The 15306-nt window shown below is 37.8% G+C and overlaps 1 protein-coding gene across 23 annotated transcripts in view; it reads left to right on the top strand.

Annotated features, from left to right (window-relative positions):
• CDK19 (cyclin dependent kinase 19) overlaps nt 1–15306 on the top strand; it is a 189538-nt gene that overhangs the window by 44897 nt on the left and 129335 nt on the right. For 11 of the 23 annotated variants that reach the window (XM_042939597.1, XM_042939574.1, XM_042939596.1 and 8 more), the window contains 2 exons: nt 3150–3211; nt 11175–11243. The exons of 4 other annotated variants lie outside the window; for them this stretch is intronic. Coding sequence is in view for 8 of the 19 variants with exons in the window: in XM_042939574.1 (XP_042795508.1) it covers nt 3150–3211; nt 11175–11243 (131 nt within the window). In the remaining 11 variants the exon portion in view is untranslated. Of the gene's footprint in view, nt 1–3149; nt 3212–11174; nt 11286–15306 lie in introns of those variants that run through there. 8 more of the 23 variants (XM_042939575.1, XM_042939592.1, XM_042939587.1 and 5 more) reach the window with 2 other exon arrangements.

Below are 15306 nucleotides of genomic sequence, written 5' to 3'. Positions count from 1 at the left end.
TTATGAATAATGCTGCTATGAATATGGGCATATAAATATCTCTTTGAGAGTCCCTGCTTTGAATCCCTTTGGCTATATACCCAGAAGTAGAATTGCTGGATACTATGGTAATTTTATTGTTAAATTTTTGAGGAACTGCCATACTGTTTTCTTTGCAATTACCCCATTTTGCATTCTCACCAACAACACACAGGGATTCCAATTTCTCCATATCCTCACCAACACTATTTTCCACCTTAAAAAAAAAAAATTGTTAGTAGCCATCTTAATGGGCGTGTGATAGTATCTCATTGTGTTGAATTTTTTTTAAAGCTTATAAAATATTTAAGAGTGAGTTATATAATCACATGGCGGCAGTTTTATTTAATTAATTAATTAACTTTAAGTAGGCTCCTTGCCCAACATGGGGCTCGAACTCACGACCCTGAGATCAAGTCGCATATTCTACTAATTGAGCCAGCCAGGTGCCCCATATGGCAGCGATTTAAAAAAATGGAACAAAATCACCAGTGCTACTCTAACACCAATATTATTTTAATGTTATTTGGAGATGTATGACCATATATATATTACTCATGATTGGAGTCATAAACATTTCCCTTTTTTTTTTTTTAACACATTTTGTACAACAATCATTTGAATTTTAAGTTCCCAGGAAAATGTTACAAATGCTGAAGAATCTATATAGCATGATTGAACTTACGAACATTTATAATTGTTTGGTTTCTTACATATAGAGAAGTGCCTGGTTTATATGATTTTAGTTTCATAGTCTGGATGATACAGTGACTAAGTAGTCGTTTGAATTGCACATCTGCTACTTCTGGCTGTGTGTGTTTAAGCAAGTTTCTTAAGGTCTTGTGTCTCAGTTTCTTTATTTGTAAAGTGAGGATAATACCTCAGAGTTGTGAAGACCGAATGACTTAATACCTGTGGAGCTCTTGGAATTGTTCCTGGCACATCATGCATCTCATAGTAGACTTTGCTGCCCTTATTGTTTTATGGGGGGAGGATTTTATCAGCTTGGTTTTTAGAAATATATGCAAGTAAGTAACTTAGTGTCTTAGATCCTTAGCTTAGAATGTCACAAGCAGTGTTTTAGCGGAGGGTGCAGTCTATAAGATTGTTTTGGGAATTAAGAGAAGATAAATCTGAAGCAGATGATGTTGGGCAAATAGCTAAATTAGTAATATGGTACAATCGTCTCTTGGAGACTGTGATTTTTCAGGCTGCCATTTAGCCCTGACAACTACTCTAGGCTCTTTTGGTCAGCTTAGTCTTTTTGCTTTGGGCTTCCTTCCCCATCTGGTTCCCCAGATTCCTTGGTTTGGTGCTCTGTATTCCCTCTAACAACTTAAAAAAAAATTCTTATTTATTTTTGAGAGAGAAAGAGAGAATGAGAATAAGAATGAGTGGGGGAGGGGCAGAGACAGAGGGAGACAGAGGATTCCAAGTGGGCTCTTGAGCTGACAGCAGACAGCCCAATGCGGGGCTTGAACTCATGAACCATGAGATCATGGCCTGAACTGAAGTCAGATGCTTAACCGACTGAACCACCTAGGTGCCCCTATAACAGCTTTCATTAAGTTGGTAATTTAAGTCAGATGCACTGATTTAAATTTTTACAAAATATAGCATTCTGTGATTTTTAATATCTTATTTCATTTGATATTCAGTATAAATCTGTGAGATGGTGAAGGAGTCCTCATTGAACAACTCTGGTTGTGCTAAGAGATTAAGTGACCTGCTTGATGTCTCAAAGTAATTGAATGGTTTATCTGGAACTTGAACTGAAGCCATCTGACTTTAGGGCAAATGTTTTATAATATTATTTCTTCCTTGACATAACATGTTTTAAGGCAACACTTTGTTTCTTCTTCCCTAATTATTTGATGACATTTTTAAGGATTTCTAAATATTACATAAAGATAACATGCCCCCCTCTTTTAAATTAAACAGAAATTTTTTTAATGTTTATTTTTGAGAGACAGAGAGACAGAGTGTGAGCCAGGGAGGGGCAGAGAGAGGGAGACACAGAATCCGAAACAGTTCCAGGCTCTGAGCTGTCAGCACAGAGTCCAGTGCGGGGCTTGAACCCACAAACTGTGAGATCACGACTTGAGCCGAATTTGGACGCTTAACCTGACTGAGCCACCAGGCACCCCCCCTCTTTTAAATTTAATAGCTAGTAAAATTATCTAATTCCTGCCCATCTACATCAGCTGCATTTTGTAAGTCTTTTATCCTACAAAAGAAAAGAATGAGTGAAATCTGAGTTCTAAAGATTTTACCTGATTATATCCTTAATTTTTTTTTACAAGGGTGTTCTCTGAAAAGGTTTTCATGTTTCATACTTATATTTATTTTATAATATTGGAAAAGGTAGATTTCTCCCTTACTGCCTAGCATATGTAGTACCTTGCTCATTTCAACATTACTGTCCAACTTAAATTAAATCTTGGCATTAGAATATCTTTACGGTTCTACTTTTCCCTTTTTCCTCTGCCTTGTCCTCTTCCAGATCTGTTTCTAATTGTTTTTCTTCTGTAGCCCCAACAATCTCGGGTCCTAGAAAGAATGTACCTTGAGCTGTAGGGTCTATCACATTTCATGATGTGAAGAATATTTTTCTGCTTAACTGCTCTTATATTCTTAATGTATGTATTGGCTCTTCACTTAATTTCATTATTTATTAATTTATTAATATTTATTATTTATAAGTAACCTCTACATCTAGCATGGGGCTTGAACTCACGACCCTGAGATCAAGAGTTGCATGCTCTACCAATTGAACCAGCCAGGTCCCCCCTCTCTCACGTAATTTTAAAAATTAGTTACTTTTGGCATATATGAATTCCTACCTTGTTGCTCCTCTTAGTATCTCCAGTAGTACAAGTCACTTCTTTTGGTGAGAATATAAATTAAATAAGGCTCAACTTTTCTTTTTTTTTCGTGTAATTAGCTGCATAACATATAATGAACTCTGAATATTATCAGTATACTGTTGATTTGCTCATTGTCAAATCTGAGATCTGATTTCCTTGGCAGATATGTAGACTTGTGATAGGCATTTGGCATTTTATGTTTTGGGCAGTGTAACTTTAAATCTACATAAACTTCTCTGCCTTTTGCCTCTGCTGTGTTCATAGATTCCAGGAGGGCTTCGTGTATGGACCTCAAGCGTTGGAGGTAGCAGACTTTTCAGCAGAAGGTAAAGCAGAGTGTTGCCTTCTGGTGTCACTGTGTGTGTGTGCTGGGGTGGGTATGTGACAGGTGAGAACTCGTCACAAATGTCGCCACAAAATAATTTATAATGATGCATTAAATAATTCACAAAATTAAAGACCAGGTTCTATAATTTTATTTAGTATTATTAAAATCCGTACAAAATATAAACCTTTAGATAGAACTAAAGACTGAATTTCACTCTCTGCTGTTAACTAAAGAGTAGGAGTGATTAAGAAAAGAGAGCATCATAATGTATGGTTTCTACTGCCTCGCTTTCTCAGACCTAGCTTCGTGATGATTTCTTCCTGGGAAGTTGTCCAAGGCATTATTCATATGTTGTATTCTTCCCTGCTGCTCCTTTTACTGAAAGATTGCTTCACAATAGAGGCAGCCTAGTCCATGACTCATGACTAGAGGATAGACATTCTTGCTGTAGGTCCCATGTGCCAAAAATGTTAGTTTCCAATATGTTAATTACTTCTCTCTTCAGAATGTGTTAATATGCTCTTCTCTCAAGTTAGTTCTTGTCTCAGGAGAGAAACAAACACATCCCACATATTTGTAAAATATGTTTTTATAGAGACCTTCTTAATGAGTTACTTTTAAAGAAAATAATGTGACACACCTTTCCGGGGTAATGCTCCTTTGACTTTTTTTTTTTTTTTTTTTTTAACAACAATAGAAACGTTTTACCTTTTATGTGCCAGTTAGTATAGATAGTACTTTCTGTGAATTTGTAAAACCACTTACGAACTTTCTTCGATGATGCTTGAATAGAGGCTTTTTGTTGTCGTTTGTTTTGCTTTTAAAGATCTATAGCAGCTGACAAAATGTTGTAGTCTAAGACATAATGTTCATAATGTGGCTAGTTTTTAGATAGATTCTGAATGGGATTACAGGAATGGCTTTCTTATTTCTTCTGGAAATTTCATCTGTAGTGGCTATACCTTATATTTTAAATGCAGGTTGTACACCTTATGTGAAGTTAGGGTAGTACATATTTGGTAAATTTCTACTCTGTGCCCAACACAGGATCATTCCATTTTATAATCAACCGAATGTAACTATTTCTTTCTCTTTCCTCCTATTCAGAGAAGCTTTTATTAACTAGGAGATAGTTAATGGGGAGATAAATGAGTTTCAGACTGTTTATTGTAGTTAGCTGCAATTTTACCTCTTAGGCCATTTCTCCTTTCTTTTACTTTTCAGTGGCCAGTTGGAGGATATTTTCTATTTACTGACAATATTAGAAGTAATTTCTTGAAGGCCTTTTCATGCTTCATTTTCAGGCTAGTTGGCTATATTCACTACTGTTGAATTATGCAGCCTTATATTTGCTTAACTAACCTGAGTGTGGTATATTTTGTTACCAGTTGAGAATCTCAATATATTACCCTAAGCACTAGCATAAAAGATATAAGATATAAAGTTAAAGATAAAAGAATGTTTATAAAGATAAAAGTTCTGCTTCTATCAAGGCAGAGAAAGACTCTCCTCCCCATGTCCTTATCCCCCAATTTCTATGAGATGCGATGTGATGAAATAGATGGTTCTAAAATATTTTTTCAAAAATGATTGTCTTTATTTTTTAGAGCAGTTTTAAGTTTATAGAAAAATTGAGTGGAAAGTACAGAGAGTTTTCATATACCCCCTTACTCCCCCACCTTAACCATCTTGCATTAGTGTGGTACATTTGCTATAATTGATGGGACAGTATTGTTAGATTATTATTAATTAAAGCCCACAGTTTACCTTAAGGTTCACTCTTTGGGTTGTATAATCTGTGGGTTTGACAACGTATAATCATATGTATCCACTAATATGATATCAAACAGAGTAATTTTGTTGCCCTGAACATATCCTGGGCTCCACTTATTTATCCCTGGCTTCTTTCCTTTGGGTCCCTGGCAACCATTGATCTTTTCCTGTCTCTATAGTTCTACCTTTTTCAGAATGGCATAGTTGTAATCATACAGCATGTAGCCTGAGATTAGCTTCCTTCATTTAAGCTTCCTCCATGCCCTTCTATGGCTTGATAGCTCATTTCTTTTTAGTGCTGAATAACATTTCATTGTCTGGATGGACCACAATTTATTTATCCATTCACCTACTGAAGGATATCTTGATTGCTTCCAGGTTTTGGCAATTATGAGGAAAGCTACTATAAACATTCATTCATGTGCCAGTTTTTGTGTGGACATAGTTTCTAGTTCATTTGGGTAAATACCAAGGAGTGTAATTGCTGGATCGTATGATAAGAGAATGTTTGGTTTTATAAGAAACTGCCAAACTCTTCCAAAGTGGCTGTATCATTTTGCATTTCCACCAACAATTAAGTGGCTCTCCTATTGCTTCACGTCCTTGTTAGCATTTGATTTTCTGGGTTTTGGCCATTCCAATAGGTATATCCTTTGTCCCATTGTCAGAAATCATTTGACTATATTTAAGTGGGTCTATCTTGTTTTGTGTTTTAATTTGCAGCCCTGTAATGACATATGATGTTGACCATCTTTTCATATGCTTATTTGTCATTTGCATATCTTCTTTGGTGAGATGTCTGTGTAGGTCTTCTGCCCGTTAAAAAAAAAATTTTGTTTAATGTTTATTCATTTCTGAGAGACAAAGACACAGTGTGAGTTGGGGAGGGACAGAGAGAGAGGGAGACACAGAATCCGAAGCAGGCTCCAGACTCTGAGGTGTCAGCATGGAGCCCGATGTGGGACTCAGACTCACGGACCGCGATATCGTGACCTGAGCCCAGTCAGACACTTAACTAACTGAGCCACCCAGGTGCCTTAAAATGGGGTCATTTCACCTCAATAAATGGGGTCCCTTATTGAGTTTTAACAATATCAAATTGTATATTTTGAATACCAGTCTTTTAGTTGATATATATTTTGCGAATATTTTCGCCCAGTCTGTGACTTGTCTTTTTAGTCTCTTGAAAGTATCTTTTGCAGAGAAATTTTTAATTTTAGTCAAAAGTCATCTCCAAACTCAAGATCATCTGGATCTTCTCCTACATTGTCTTATAGGAGTTTTACTGTTTTATATTTTACATTTAGATCTGTGTTCCATTTTGAACTAATTTTTGCGAAGGGTATAAGGTCTGTGTCTAGATTAATTTTTTTTTTATGTGGATGTCCCATTTGTTTAGGCACCATTTGTTGAAATACTGTTTTTTCTCTCATGTTGTCCTTTGTCCCTTTGTCAGACAGAGATCATTTGACTGTATTTGTGTTGGTCTATTTCTGGGCTCTCCATTCCATCCTATCAATCTATTTCCTATTCTTTTGCCAATGCTACCCTGTCTTTTTTTTTTTTTTTTTTAAACGTTTATTCAGTTTTGAGAGAGAGAGAGACAGTGCAAGCAGGGAAGGGGTAGAGAGAGAGGGAGACACAGAATCTGAAGCAGGCTCCGGGCTCTGAGCTGTCAGCACAGAGCCCAATGCAGGGCTCAAACTCACAAACCATGAGATCATGACCTGAGCCAAAGTCTGACGCTTAACCAACTGAGCCACCCGGGTGTCCCAGTGCTACCCTGTCTTGATTACTGTAGCTTTATAGTAAGTCTTGAAGTTGGATAATGTCAGTCTTTTGCCTTTTTCTTCTTCAAAATTGTGTTGGATATTCTGAGTCTTTTGTTTTTCCATGTCAACTTGAGACATTTTGTCAATGTCCACAAAATAGTTGGCTGGGATTTTGATTGGGATTGTGTTGAATCTATAGATTAAGTTGGGAAGAACAGATATCTTGTCAATTGGGGTATTCATAGTCATATACATGGAATCTTTCTCCCTTTATTTAAATTTTTTTTTCAACGTTTTTTATTTATTTTTGGGACAGAGAGAGACAGAGCATGAACGGGGAGGGGCAGAGAGAGAGGGAGACACAGAATCAGAAACAGGCTCCAGGCCATCAGCCCAGAGCCTGACGCGGGGCTCGAACTCACGGACCGCGAGATCGTGACCTGGCTGAAGTCGGACGCTTAACCGACTGCGCCACCCAGGCGCCCCTCTCTCCCTTTATTTAGATCTTTCTTGATTTCTTTCCTCAGTTTTCCTTATATAGATCTTGTACATCCTTTGTTAGATTTATACAAAAGTATTTCATTTTGGGGGGAGCTAATGTAAATGTTATTATGTTTTAAATTTAATTTTAACTCCAACTTTTCATTGTTGATATACAAGAAAGTAATTGACTTTTGTATACTAACCTTGTATCCTGAAACCTTGCTATAATCATTTATTTGTGCCAGGAGGTTTTTTTTCTTTTTTCTTTTTTCTTTTTTTTTTTTTTTTTTTGTTGATTCTTTGGTATTTTCTCCAAAGATAATCATATCATCTGTAAACAGAGAGTTTTGTTTCTTCCTCCTTAATTAGTATACTTTTTATTTCCTTATTTTACTGTATTAGCTAGGACTTCCAGTATGATATTGAATAGGAGTGCCTTTTTCTGATCTTAGGGAAGCCATCTAGTTTCTTTCCATGGAGTATAACAATCTTAATAGATTATCCTAATCAATAGTATAAGAGATGTAATGTACTGCTCATATTAGGTCATAGGAGGACTCTTTCTCTTCCTCCCACTCTCTTCCTCTCATTGAATCTTCTGTAAGAAAGATAGGATTAAATCGATGGTTTTAAAAATATTTTAAATCGTGGGATTCAGGCAGTTTTTTATATTTTATGTTATATCGTAACTGCACACATTTCTTAGTTCCTCCACTCTTTTGTGAACTTCTGTAGGACGAATATTTTACCTCAATATATTATTATAATCCTTGTAGGGTCCAATATGCACTGCCATAGGCAAAACTATTTGTTGAATGAAAAACTTAATTTGAGACTCTTACTGTAAACCTCCATTTTATTAGAAAAGGTAGATAACCATTAACGTCAGCCCTCTTATCAATTAATCCATAAATTATTTGATTGTTAGTTGCTAGGTATTGTGATGGCTGTGAAGGCACACATGATGACACCTCCACTCAGAAAACTATTATCCATATAGGAAATGTTAATTTCAAATGTTATGTTTCATTTTTGCTGTTATTTGCCAAAAACTCATATTCCTGTATCCCTTCCTAAGCATTCTAATTGAAATGTTTACTCACAGGTTTCTTCTTTCATATTATCTTAAAGAAAGTTTGCAATTTTTTAAATGTTTACTTATTTTAGAGAGAGAGAGAGAGAGCGAGAGTGAGCAGACAAGCATGAACAGGGGAGGGGCAGAGAGAGACAGAGATACAGAATCCGAAGCAGGTTCCAGGCTCTGAGCTGTCAGCACAGAGCCTGACGCGGGGCTCGAACTCACGGGCTGTGAGATCATGACCTGAGCTGAAGTCGGATGCTCAATGGACTGAGCCACCCAGGCGCCCCTGAAATATACATTTTAAAAGGGTGAATTTCCATGGTGCCTGAATTCTTGTTTTGCTTTACTATGCTATATGTTTTTTTTTTTTTTTATTTTTTTAATGTTTATTTATTATTGAGAGAGAGAGACAGAGCATGATCAGGGGAGGGACAGAAAGAGGGGGGAGACACAGAATCCAAAGCAGGCTCCAGGCTCTGAGCTGTCAGTACAGAGCCCGACGCAGGGCTCGAACTCACAAACTGGGAGATCATGACCTGAGCCAAAGTCGGATGCTTAACCAACTGAACCACCCAGGTGCCCCATACTGCACTATATGTTTTTTTTAATTGATGTACAATTAACATACAATGTTATATTAGTTTCAGGTGGACAACATAGTGATTCAACAATTCCATACATTATTCAGGGCTCTTCATGATAAGTGTTGTCACCATCTGTCACCGTACAATGTTATTAAAATATTGACTGTATTCCCTATGCTGTACTTTTTAAAAAAAATTTTTTTTTTAACATTTATTTATTTTTGAGACAGAGAGAGACAGAGCATGAACGGGGGAGGGTCAGAGAGAGAGGGAGACACAGAATCTGAAACAGGCTCTAGGCTCTGAGCAGTCAGCACAGAGCCCAACGCGGGGCTCGAACCCACGGACAGTGAGATCGTGACCTGAGCCGAAGTCGGACGCTTAACCGACTGAGCCACCCAGGTGCCCTCCCCTATGCTGTACTTTTAATCTCCCTGACTTATTTATTTTATAACTGAAAGTTCCTACCTCCTAATTCCATTTGCCTATTTCACCCATCTCCCCACCCACCTTCCCTCTGGCAACCACCAGTTTGTTCTCTGTATTTAAGTTTATTTTAAGGGTTATTTCTTCATTTGTTTTGGTTTTTAGATTGCTCATATATGTAAAATCTTAAAAAAAAAGAACTGACATTTATTGAGCCTCTAGCTGGACACATGCTAAGCATTTTATATATGTGATCTCAATTATTTTCAAAATAGCTGTGTACTGTTGTTACTATTATTCTCAATTCATAAATGCAAAAACTGGTAACCTGAGGGTGTAAGTAACTTATTAGCTGTGTGACTTAGTATATATAATAGGTGTATAATTCCATATCCCATGCTCTCTAAGTCACACATTGTGGAAAAGTACCATATGAAGTGGCATGTGATGAATGTCATGTGTATAGTACAGAGATGTGCTTGGTGAATGCAGAGAAGAGATAAAGTGTTCACAAAACTTCTGGAAAGCTTGACCTTGTCTTAATGGATAGGATTAATAAGGGGAAAGACAGATCAGGGGGATTCATAACCATGGGAAAGACAGAGGACCACAAACAGGAAGTATTTTGTGATTTGACAGTATAATATAAAAATGTAAGAAAAATTTCTGCTGTAGTAGAAAAATGCAATAGAACTAATTTTGTCTTTTACTTATTAAAAAAATTTTTTTTTTAATGTTTATTTAGTTTTGAGAGACAGAGCGTGAGCAGGAAAGGGGCAGAGAGAGAGAGGGAGACACAGCATCTGAAGCAGGCTCCAGGCTCTGAACTGTCAGCACAGAGCCTGACGCGGGGCTTGAACTCAAGAACTGTGAAATCATGACCTGAGCCAAAGTCGGGTGTTTAACCAACTGGGCCACTCAGGCGCCCCATGTCTTTTATTTTAAATGAGAACCCCTCTCCTCCATTTTCCTCTTAAAATCATTTCAACTGGATTTGCTTATTAGGTTTTGAGTATGAGAGTGGATCACAGAACCACTGCATGGGAACATGTCCTCAGTCCCGAAGCTTATCTTTGCTGGGTTAGGGCAGTCAGTGTAGCAAATGCAGAGAGAGCAAAAGCCTGGGGGGGGGGGGGGGGTGGGGGGGGGGTGGGGGGGGGGCGGGGAATGGAAGATCAAAGGAATCTTTTAAAAAGGATTTTCCTAAAATCAAGTAAAATCAAGTATTTATCCCTTTGCCTTATCTCATTTGGTTAAGTATCCCACAAATAGCCATTAATATGCTAAATGCTGTGGATTTGCAAAGGCCTATAGGAGGTATCATTCATTGTTTTCAGTGAACTTAGTGTTTACTTGGAAAGAGAAGCGTAAAGTAAATAATTAGAAACCACTTAGCAGTGCTAAGCACCAAATCACGTAGTTTACATTGTTAATACTGTAGGATCCTTTTTCTTCAATGATGTTCTTCAGAGTTCTGTCCTCTGCTATTCTCATGCTTTCATTTTCTAAATGCTTTCACCTCTCCATCTCCTGTCCACATCTCCCTTCTAAGATACTGGTTCATCCAAATGCCTTTTGGGCATCTCCATTTAGACAATACCACAGTCCTTTCAACTTCAATTTACCTGAAACACGGAATCACAAACACACAGATTGCTTAAAACCTTCTTTTCTTGGATTAAGTCCAGTTTCCTTAATGTGGTTCACCTGCTCTGTTTGCTCTGGCCCTGCCTCTTTTCTCCTTCAGCTTTAACTTGCTTTCACCTGTTTTCAACCAGCCTTGCTGAACTTCCAATGCATCTTACTCTTCTGCATCTGACACATGCTATTCCCTTTTTCCAGAAGGGAAACAAGAAATGAAGCTATCGTGATTAAAAGCACAGACTCTGGACACAGACTTCCTAGATCCAGGTGAATCCTGAATCTGCCACTTACCTAGCTGTGTGATCTGGAGTGAGTTACTTAACCTCCCTGTTTTCAGTGTCCTCCTCTGTACAGTGAGATGGTGATAGTATCTGCTTCACAGCATATTGTGAGGATTAGAAGAGTTAATACAGTTGAGACTCTTAAAGTGGTGCCTGCCTCGTACTAAGTACTATGTAAATGTAGCTATTATTACAACTCTTATTATAAATGTGCTGTGCTATTGGATTATATTAATTTCTATGTTTTAAAGGTGATGTAATGATAACAGAAAAAATATTGTTTCCCTCCAAGTTGATTTGGCTGGCTCTTATTGTTGGTATTTATCTTTTTTCTTGGATGAGCAGCAGCTTTATATTTCTAACTTCTTGTTTTTTAGCTTTTTAGTGACTAAAATTTGATCTTAGGTTGACATTCTTATGAAATGGATCATTTGACAACATTAGGTTTACCTGATTTTTTATACAAACCAATTAGTTTTTGTTCATGGAAACTTTTAAAAGAAAATTAATTCTTTTTTTTAAAAAATATTTATTTATTTCTGAGAGGGACAGAGGGTAAGCAGCAGAGGTACAGAGAGAGAGAGAGAAGGAGACACAGAATCCAAAGCAGGCTCCAGGCTCTGAGCTGTCAGCACAGAGCCCAACATGGGGCTTGAATCTACAGACCGCGAGATCATGACCTGAGCCGAAGTTGGACGCTCAACTGACTGAGCCACCCAGATGCCCCTAATTCTTTTTTTACTAAAAAAAAAAAAAAAAAAAAAAAAAAAAAAAAAAATTTAAATTTTAGAGCAAGAACAAGGGTAGAGGAGAGGGGCAAGGGGAAGAATCTTAAGCAGGCTCTATACTCAGTGCAGAGCCCAATGCAATGCGGGGCTTGATCCTAAGACCCTGGGATCATGACCTGAGCCAAAATCAAGAGTCAGACTCTCAACTGACTGAACCACCTAGGTGCTCCAGAAAATTAAATCTTAATAGCTAAGAGCTGACTTTTTACTTTATGATTTATGTGCCTTGCTGGTTAAAGTTTCAAGTAAAGTCCTTTAAAGGATTTCTCTTTTTTCTTTCAAATGTTGTTCAGAGATTGTGGATTATAATGGTTTGAATGGTTTGGGTTCTAGCAGGGATACTTACTATATTATTAAATAGACTGTCTGAAAGGGAAAACTCTATTTCTCTTTCTATTCACAATTCTGCTTAAATCCGACACTTTCCAGAACACTTCTGACACTAGATGTGTGGGTTTTTTCCCTCATCCTGACAAATTCTCCAACGCCAGCTGGATATCCTACAATTTAACTCAATTTTGACACTAACTGCTTGAAGTTGGTGCAGACTCCACAGACTAAGGGCTCAGTCTCACAAGATTGCCCCCAACCTCAGACCCCAGTAGAAGATGGTGGGTTCTCAAGTCACCCACAACTTCTGTCCAACTCAGCTACAAATTGAGAATTCCAAGGACCCTCTCCTCAGGTTCAGTCATTTGCTAGAATGGCTCACAGAACTCAGGAAAACAGTTTCATTACTAGATTACTACTTTATTACAAAGAATATATTAAAGAATACAAACGAACAGCCACACGAAGAATAAATAGAGCTAGGTCTATGTCTGGAAGGTCTGGAGTACAGGAACTTTTGTATCCATGGAGTTTTGAGGTGTGCCACCCTCCTGGCAAGCAGATGTATTCCCGTTGACCAATCTAGAACTGTGTACTGCAGAGATTTTTTATGGAGGCTTCATCATGTAGGCATGATGGAATAAGTTGTTGACCATTGGTTTTCCACTTCCAACCAACTTCTTGGGGATGAGGGTACTGTTGAGGGGTGGAGTGAAAGTTCTCATCACCTGGTTTTCCCCCTATCAACCAGTCCCTATCCAGTGGTTATCCAGGGACTTTCTAAGCATCACCTCTTTAACGCAGTGTAGTTGAAAGGGACTTGTTATGAATAACAAAAGCGGTTCTTTCACTTTTATCCTTCTGGAGCTATTCCAGGAACACAAACCAAATATTATAATAAAAGATGACTCTATGCTCTAAACACTTAGGAAATTGCAAGGCTTTTAGGAGCTATGAGCCAGGAATCCTGGAGGAAGACCAAAATATATATTTCTTATTATATCACAATATCACATTTTCTATTATCACAGTAGTTAAGGTCAGCCAGGAAAACATGCAAAACTGAAATTTTCTCAAAAGAAGATTCCTCAGTGGTATAGGTTTGGCAGAAACTTAAGTAGTATGGTGAAAAACATGTATTTCAATTTGAAGTGTTGATTTTCACATCTTAAAAGAGGACTTTGGCTGCCTACGGTTGGACTTCAAACTTTCCAGTTGGGTTCTTTCCAGTTTGTCTGTGGCTCAAGCGGAAGACCCTGAGGGCAAAGCATCCTGTGATGGGAACTGAAACTACCCACTAGAGCAATGAGGGCAGCCCTGAGCCAGCAAACCCCCACCCGTGATTGACTCCAGCAGTGATTGATTTGACCTTCATTGCCTACCTGCATGTACCCGCCCATCTTTGCCCCACATTTTCCCTATATAAACCTGGAAGTATTTTCAGCACTTTGGAGACAGTCTTCGGGATGCTAGTCCGCTGTCTTCTGGGCATTGGCCTCCTGGAATAGAATTCTTTTCTTGTTCCTCACCACTTATTTCTCTTTCTCTGGTGAAAGAGAGATCTGCATGTGGCTGATCCTGCTCTGTTTGGGACCCCTGGGGCCAGGTGCTCTTGTACCCCTGTGCCCCGGTTACAATCTTGACTCTTAATTTGTCTTTTGAGTATTTATTTTTCATTGAGACTTATGATTTGGGATGATCTTGTGAAGACAGAAATAGGAAAATGGGCCTAAAAGGAGCAAGTTGTTGTTCTTGTATCTCACCTGACAGTGCTAGATTTGAGAATGAGAAAGTAATTTCTATTTTTCTCCTTTCCTCCTAGAAGGAGATAGTTTGCTTTCTGATTATTTTTTTAGATATGATGACTTTTCCATTAAAACTACTGGTGTCTGTAGGGTGCCTGGCTGGCTTAGTTGGTAGAGCATGAGGTTCTTGATATTGGGGTTGTAAGTTCAAGCCCCACGCTGGGTGTAGAGTTCACTTAAAAAAAAAATTTAAATGGAGCCTGGGTGGCTCAGTTGGTTAAGCATCCAACTCTTGATTTTGGCTTAGGTCAGGATCCCAGGTTTCATGAGATTGAGCCCCACATCAGGCTCTGTGCTGACAGCCCGGAGCCTGCTTGGGATTCTCTCTCTCTCCCTTTGTCTGTCCCTCTCCTACTCATTCTCTCTCCCTCTTTCCCTCCTTCCCTCTCTCTCTTTCCCCTTCTCTCTCCAAATAAACTTTTAAAGAAATAAAATTTTCCAGATTTTCTATTATGCTGAAAATATTTTTTAAGTTGATTGAGACTAATAAAAACATTTATTTCAGTGCAACAAATGTTTAGTTTCTACTATTTGCAAGGCACTTTGTTAGCTCCTAAAAAATAAAGAGAAATGAGTAAGATAGTCTCCTTCCTCATTTGGAGATGGGGAAAAAAGACATGAGTCAATTCCAAGTAATTCTAATAACAAAGTAGAGTACAGTACAGTCCTTGAGAGAGTTTGAGCGCAAAGTGCATAATCTACTGGTCCATGGTCTTGTGAAACACCAGCAGCTGCCAAATACGACCAGCTTTCCTCCATTCCCTCCTCTTTGTCTTTGCTTCTACATTGGATGCTTTTGCCCAGCTACGTTTTAATACTTGTCTTTTGGCTTTTGTATACAACTTCCTTATTTTTCTTTTAACTTGCTAACTACTGCTTGTTACTTTGTTCTTCGTTTTTTTTTTTAAATTAAGAAAAGTTTTGTAAAAGCGGAAAAGTTTAAACTGTAGAATAATGAACATCCACACACCCTCCACCTAGATTTCAGTCTTGTTACCATTTTTCTGTATTTCTTTATCTCTCACTCTGTGTGTGTGTGTGTGTGTGTGTATATATATATATATATATATATATATATATATATATATATATATATATATATAGTGTGTGTGTGTGTGTGTGTCTT

Source organism: Panthera leo, chromosome B2 (assembly GCF_018350215.1).
Source record: "Panthera leo isolate Ple1 chromosome B2, P.leo_Ple1_pat1.1, whole genome shotgun sequence".
In the NCBI taxonomy this organism is placed as follows: Eukaryota; Metazoa; Chordata; class Mammalia; order Carnivora; family Felidae; genus Panthera; species Panthera leo.
This window is presented reverse-complemented; position numbering and strand designations above follow the sequence as displayed.